This window comes from Drosophila virilis, chromosome X (genome assembly GCF_030788295.1).
Source record: "Drosophila virilis strain 15010-1051.87 chromosome X, Dvir_AGI_RSII-ME, whole genome shotgun sequence".
NCBI classification, from domain to species: Eukaryota; Metazoa; Arthropoda; class Insecta; order Diptera; family Drosophilidae; genus Drosophila; species Drosophila virilis.
The window spans coordinates 29,109,831-29,117,324 of NC_091543.1; the positions used below are offsets into that span (position 1 = coordinate 29,109,831).

The following is a 7,494-nucleotide window of genomic DNA, read 5'->3' on the forward strand; positions in this document are numbered from 1 at the left end:
TTTAATCGTCTTTTGAGGCATTGTTGTTAATTTCTTAATATTTTTTGGACAACAGACTAAATATATATATATATATGTATATGTGCAACTAACTTAAAAATACATAATCAAATTTACAAAAAAAAAATGGTGATTATCAAGCCAAATCTTTTGTTAAACTCGCTAATTGCGCTATGCTACTGCATTTGCTTATTTTAAGCATATTAAATTGCATAGTTTCGCATAGTTATATTAAGAAAATAAATATGATTTATTTTAATTAGTTGTATTTATATGTTTATAAGATTTGTTTGTTTTGTGGTTGGGCAACATTCTCAATTTTTACGATAAAATCCAAAGATCAAATGATAAAAACACGTCATGTAAAATAATAAACTTATAAATTTTGCTGCATGTCTTTCTGTGTGTATGTGTAGGTGTGTGTATTTGTATCTGTCTGTCCGTCTCCTTGCGTGTGTGTGTCTGTGTGTGTAACACACACTGCCCTGTGAATTTCCACCTCAAAATGCATCCGATGTATCTGTGTGTAAATGTATATACATACATATATCTCCTGTATACATATATATATATATACATACATTCATATATATATATATATAGATATGTATATATACATGTTTGTTTATATATGCATATATATATACATATATAAATATCGCCTGCTGCTCTATCCATAGCATTATGAAAAAATGCATTTCTGCCACTCTTCAGTTACAGTCCATCATCTTCGTTGTTGTTCGCGCCGACGCGTTCAAAATGCAATTTAAGGATAATAACAAAAACAATCAGGAACAATATTTAAAAAAAAAAAGTAATTAAATTTGAAAAATCTATTCTAATCTAATGGAACGATGGTGGCGGCCACTTCGCCCCGGTGCAACTGCTCCAGTTCTAATAGATGCGCTCGTAGAACAGCAGATATGCCTGTGCCTTGAGGGCCGTCTTCTCGCTAACCTCCTGGACACGTGAATCTGACACGTAATACCATTTGCCGGGTGGTGGCTGCACATTGGCCGCCTCATCTGCTTCGCCGTTGGCGATGCCAGCCGGCTGATCGCCAGAGGTAGCAGCAGTTGGTTCGTCATCGGCAAGGCCATTGTTTAGATCGGAGGAGGCCTCGTCTGAGGTGGACGCATTGCTGCTGGAGCTGGTAAAGTCATCGCTGTCATCCATGGCATTCATGCGCATCTCACGGGCCTTCTCCTTGACCAGCAGCTCTTCAAGCTTTTTCAGCTGCTCATCGTCCTGATCTAGTTCGGCCTTGCTGCCATGCGGCAGGAATTTCCAGCGCTTGTCATCAGGTGTCACCTTCGGACGTACCTTTACATAGGCGGTGTAGTGTCCGCCATATAAGCCGCCCGAGTGCTCGACTACGCCATAGAGCGCATAGAGCAGCTTCTTCTGTTTGCGATCAATGTTGGGCAAGTTCTTTACCTTGGATCCGCAGAAGGCGGCTATGTCCAGCAGCACCGAGTAGCTGACCTGCTGCGTTAACTTACGAAAGATGCAGCGCGGGCCCAGCTGGAATCTCTTTAGATGCAAAATGAGCACTGCCGGCGGACTGGATACTAGAAGCTGCTTTGTCGCATTCGTGTTCACAGATTTAGCCTGCGGGTCGGGGCCGTTGATGCGGCGCGTGCAACTCTCGCAGCCGACCTTGTTCTGACCAGTCATTAGCTCGACGGCGGTAAAGTTATTGAGACACGACGGAACCGAGCATTCTCCCACCTCGCACTGATAACGCGGCGCAATCGTGGTGCTCCAGTCCGAATAGCTTTGCGTACGCACACGTTTTGAGCGGGCCACAATCTGGGCCTGCTCGCGCAGTTTTAGCTGTTCCATCTGCAGCTGCAGCTGCAGCTGCCCCGAAGAGAATTGGCGCATCTGCGAGGCACCCTCCTCGCTCAGCCCGGCATTCACTAAACTGGCAACTGTGCTGCCAACCGCTCCGCCATTGTTCGCTTCCGCTACATTGCTGGCTCCATTATTATTATTATTGTTGTTGCTATTGCTTTTGTTGCTGGTGGTGCTGGCAGCGCTGTTGGTGGTGGTGGGTGCCGGACTTGTGGCTATGCCTGAGTCTGTAAAGAAAAACATAAGTAGAGTGAGAAGGAATGATTATTTGCTGTCCCTTTCACCTGAACATATAAAGAGCTGCACATATAAGGCTATATCAGATCCATATTCAAATACTTATATAAACCTATTCCAGTTGTCTCTTAAAATTATAAATTTACTCACATTGTCTTGGAAACAGTTACTCAAAGAAAAAAAAAACTGATAATACCTAGCAGCTGTATAAAAAAGTGATACCGTGCTGTCAAATGGATATATTTGTGTACTACCCAAAGACGGACTTGTTCGCATACAGATAGATGGACGGATTATTTATAAATTACAGGTTGTGGGACAGAAATCGAATATCTATATCCGTAGAGTGTGAAAACTATATGTATTAACAACTCCCGCAACATCGAGGAGGCTTTCTTTAAGTACTTCTAATGACATTGAGTACCGAAGATAACTTTTGCAGGTCTGTAACTCCAGCTTACCATTCTCGTCCTCCTCCAGCGAATCCTTGTCCATGTGTTCGGGCGTATCATCGCGTTTCTCGCTCAGCGGCTGCGCGTTGCCATTGTTGTCCGTATAGAACTTGGCCCCGCTGCCCGTTGCCGTGTCTTCAACCAGATTGTCCTCTACATCAGCATCCGAATGCTCGGATGTTGTTGCGCTTAAGGATAGTGTATCTGCGCGCGGACCTTCACCCCAGGCCGCGGAGCGTGTTTTCTCGCCGTTGGTATCGGCAGACAGTGGCTGTACTTGCCCCTGCCCATCGCCACTACCGGGCTGCTGATCAACATCGGCGTCACCATCACCACCGCCACCGCCGCTGTTAGACTCATCGTTAATGTTCAGCTTGAGGGAAAGCTTTTGGGCTTGTTTGGTGCGCTGGTGTTTGGCAGCCCTTTTGGCCTTGCGCTCGCGCTCCTTCTCCTTCTTCACCTGTGCCTTGGAGGGCCCCAACGGTTCCTGCCCGTCAGCGTGTAGATAGAACGGAGGCGATGTCAAGCCCACATCCGACTCGCCGTTGCTGAGCTTGGTGTTACTACTGTTGAAAGCGGAGGCAGGCGAGTTCTCGGGACTAGTTTTGCGGCGCTGTGGTGGCTGCGGCTTTTCGACTGCCACGGGCAGCGACATGTCCAGAAAGTACTCGTGACGCGAAGAGACGTTAAAACAATCCTGACAGGTCAGCGTCGAGACAAGAAAACCGCGAAACACTTGTTCCGGGCGCAGTATGCGATCAGCTGCCTGATTCCCATAGATCTTGCACTTCTGGCGCAGTTCCTCAGACACGCTGTTAATATCCTGATCCTTATATCCTAGATTCTGCAAGATGACACGTTGGTAGCGCTTCAAATCCTCGGAGCGTACGCTTTCCAGCAGTTGACGCAGCAGCTCGTGGGCGTCGTGCTGATCGCCGCCAGTAAACTGTGGACATTTGGCGCACAGCTTGTCAAAAAGCTTGCTGGGCGTAAAAACACCACCGCCGGACTGAAGTTCCTCCAGTGCGTTGGCAAGGGCCGCAGTGAGATTGCCCCACGAAGAAAGCGTGCCCTTTATCATAGGCAGTTCAATGTCGCCCTTATCTTTAAAGTTGAAAGTGCCGCCGGGCAGCACAAATCTAAAAATGGACAGAATTAATAAAAGTGTATGTGTGTGTGGTTGTACTTGTTAGTATGTATGCACTTACTGCTCTCCGGGCTCGGCCAGCTCCTTGAGAACGGCTAGCAGAAACGGTGTCTGCGCCAGACACTGCATGACGGCATTAAAGAAGCAAGTATTGCCCAAATTGGTGAGGCCACGCACGCGTGGCAAGCGATCTAGCTCTGGACTGCCTAGCGATGGAGAAGCCTGTGTAGCCGCTGCAACCGACTGGTAATTTGCGCGCTTGTCCAGCACACGCTTTGCTATGCCCGGCACTGAGCCAATGCTGGTTGGGGGCGGCGGCGGTGGTGGTAGCGGTATGGCCCCATTGCCGCCATTGGCATTCACTGGCAGTGAGATCTGTTTGCCGCCAGTCATGGGCACAATGGGGCTCAGATGCTCCATACTTGACATTATTTTGTACTGAATGTTGTTAATTGTTTGCTGCGCCTCTGTTTTTGCATTGGCCACAGCTGTGGGCGGCTTCTGGGCCAGACGCTTCACCAGCTCGACGCACTCGAGCAGATTCTTGCGCGAATTGGCAGACACCTCGTTGTCACATTCGTAGCACCAGATCTTAAAAGAGCGTGTATTTAATGCCAGTGCATGCGAGTCCGAGTGCGGTTTCTGAAAGTTGCACGAAAGGAAAGCGAAATTAGCACATACCAGGATTAGAATTGCGACTCTTCTTACCTTAAAGTGCTGCAGTGCGTGCTCGTTGCGCTGACGGCCGCACAGCTGTGTACCGCACTTGAGGCACAGCCAGAGAGTGTTGTCGTATTCACAGTCAGTGGAATCGCCACCCGTGCCATTGGGGAGATTGAGTTTCTGGCACTGTTGGCACTCGTAGAGCAGACCCGTGGATTTTAGCTGGCGGCGGAGGCGTGTCGTGTCGACAGCCTTCTTGATGTGCTGGCAAACTGTAGCGGCGCTTCCAGCACCGGCATGTCCATTCATCAGCTCCTCCTCGCCGGAGTCTGTCGAGCTGGTGCCCTCTTGCGCGTCAGTTTGACGCTTCTTCACCATTATGCCGCTGCAGTTGTTGCGGTTCCTCAACTGACCCAGCGGCCGTCTATTCTCTCTGCTGACACGCACTGAAATTGAATAGGAGTAGACTGTAGCTAGGACACGAGCGACGAGCAGCACCACTGCTCGTATCGTTCGCTCCAAATAGTGGTATATGCAGTAGGGGAATCTTGGTCTGGTGCTCTCGCTCTTCTCTATGATTTGGCTATTGTTGTTGTTGTTATTGCTATTATCGCTGGTAGTTGTATTGCTGTTGTTTTTTTTGTTATAACAATTGCGTACTCGGTTCTCCATTGAGCACTTTTCAGAGCACAGCGATTCCCAGTTTATTTAAATGTTGTTTCTGCTTTGTCTACGTTTTACGTTTGCGATGACTGATTACAAATTCTGATATGGATTGTAAACTGATTTGACGTCGATTTGACATCGGTTAGCAATTGGCCCTCTTTGTTGTTTGCGACACCCTAACAGGGGTACGTTATTATAATTATAACAAACCGTTTGTAACGCCTGACAGATATGTATGTTCATATCAAGTTCATATACCTTAACTATAAGCTAATTTGGAAGTGAATGTTTTGCATGTAAATAGAACGTTGATACGTTGATTCCCACTTTCCAAATGGAAACAGAGCAAACAATTTTCGCTTTGTTTTGAATTAAACAACCTAAAAGATAGACGATTATTCTGATAAGAGCTAAATTATTGAATTAGTGAACCAGTGTTGATAAATGCTTGGCCCAAATTTAAGGAGCATCGAAAAGGATGATTTTACAAGAACTTAATTTTTGACCGACAGTTTTTATAGATAGTAATTATAGTCTTTACATATTTCTTTTATGCTCTTTAGTTCATTTCAATTTCGCGAGAAATGTTTTTTCTTCTCAAAGCTAAACTAATACAATATTTGTTCAATTTGCAGCTGCGCTGCTAAGAATGCCTTTAGCTCTAACTAGTTTAGTCTTCATGGAAGGGTGTTAAAACTTCGGCAAGCCGAAAACAGCTATGCATGTTGTGTGTTGCGGTTGTTTGTTTGTATGTGCGAAGGTGCTCTTAATTAGGGCTGACTTGCAGTTTGGTGTGCGAAGGGGGGCTCCAGTATAATATTTTAATTTTATATATATATATATATATTTTTTTTTTTTTTTATTAATTCTGGGGTCAAATCTTTGACGCACGTCCACTGGCACGCAGCGCCTCCAACAGCAGCTAGCGTTGCTGTTTGAGGTTAAGTTTAAGTTCATGCGCTGCCATATTGGGCAGCAGCAGCAGCAGCAGCACCAGTCGCAGTCGCAGTCCCCGTCGGAGCATTGTTGTGCTTCGTGTTTGTCTTTGTGTTTGTGTTGTCTGTCGTGGGAGCTACGCAACAATGCAGCTGCTATAAAAACAGCACACACTGGAATCGCGGGGACAGTCAACCGAATTTTTGACAATATATACAACAAAAATACGCACGCACACGCATACAAGCGTGCGCGCAAACGACACGCACACACACACATACATGCACATACACGCGCGCATGCAGTCGAGACAGGATAGGCAGAATGGTTGGATTTTTGTTGCCCCCAAGTCCAGTTGCCACAGATTTTTGCAAACTCATCGTCAGTCCGATGGGTCGTTTTTGTTGAATTACCTTGAGTTAGATTTTGCAATATGCGTTGAACATCAATTATTCTATCGTTTTGGTAGATTTGCGTCTAACCACTTCGTAAACACTAGGCAAACAAAAAAACGTGAGCTTGAACTGCGTTCGCATTCGCATTTAATAAGTAAAAGAAAACATCGGAACAAATAAATCGATTTTGCAACAAAATGCAACCATATTTAATCGATGCTACTCACTGAGATGTGCTGAGGCATCGATATGACGCAGTGACAGCTATGTCATCGAACGTGGCGGTCGGTCGAAAAAGTACATCGATATCTACATGAGCGCGCATTTCAAATGTTAAAATAATAATAAACCATTTTCAAGCGAGAGCCTGATTTTGTGTATTAGACAGCTAAGTTAAGAAAAACAAATGGTATAAAGATTTTTTTTTTTAATTATGTTTCAAAGAGCTTCAGGTAATTTACGTTGATTTTTTTCTGTTTTGCACTTCTAGTACACACTGGTATGAATAAATCATTCGAGACCAAATTTATTATTTCCCCTAGACTAGGTACACTTGGCCAACTAAGTGAGTCAACCCAAAAGCCTTGAGTCAGTCAACTTAATTCAGCAATCAAAGGCGAATATGCAACAGCCACAACAAGAGCAAAGAGCACTAAGAATATGAAAGAAACTTGATATTGAAAACCCTATCATAAAGAAAACTTCCAGACATAAACTCCCTATAATTACCAACACCCTGAATGTTGTAAATGCATCAAAATTGTACCGCCCTTCAGGGCAATATTTTATGTGGTGGCCGCGACGAAGACCATAAAAACGCTCCTCAGAGCTGAAACGGGTATACGTAAAGCGAAAGAGATGAGAGATGGAGACAAAAAAAAAAAAAGAAAAAACGTGCATTCAATTTTGAGTTGGGTCTCGATGCTGCGGATCGGTCCCATTTCGTTCCAATCCCTTTGTCTTTCCGACTGTCTGTCTGTCTTTCGGTCGGACAGTTGGACGGTCGGTCTCTGTCTGTCCGCCATGCTGTCCGTTCGCTTAATTTGCTTGAATTGAGTCGTCATCAGTATTATGATCATTATTATCATTTTTATCATTGAGATCATCGCAACTGGTAGCTTTAGTTTTTCCTTGGGTGAAA

The 7,494-nt window shown here is 45.1% G+C and overlaps 1 protein-coding gene across 1 annotated transcript; it reads right to left on the reverse strand.

Annotated features, from left to right (window-relative positions):
* Positions 1 to 223: 223 nt before the first annotated feature.
* On the reverse strand, positions 224 to 6,525 carry Usp16-45 (ubiquitin specific protease 16/45). The gene is made up of 5 exons (XM_002054924.4): positions 6,372 to 6,525; positions 4,402 to 4,802; positions 3,755 to 4,335; positions 2,556 to 3,685; positions 224 to 2,084 (listed from the first exon to the last, which is right to left on the reverse strand). The coding sequence occupies exons 2-5, from the start codon at positions 4,732 to 4,734 to the stop codon at positions 895 to 897; spliced, it is 3,234 nt and encodes a 1,077-aa protein (XP_002054960.2). The 5' UTR covers positions 4,735 to 4,802; positions 6,372 to 6,525; the 3' UTR covers positions 224 to 894.
* Between the last annotated feature and the right edge of the window lie 969 nt (positions 6,526 to 7,494).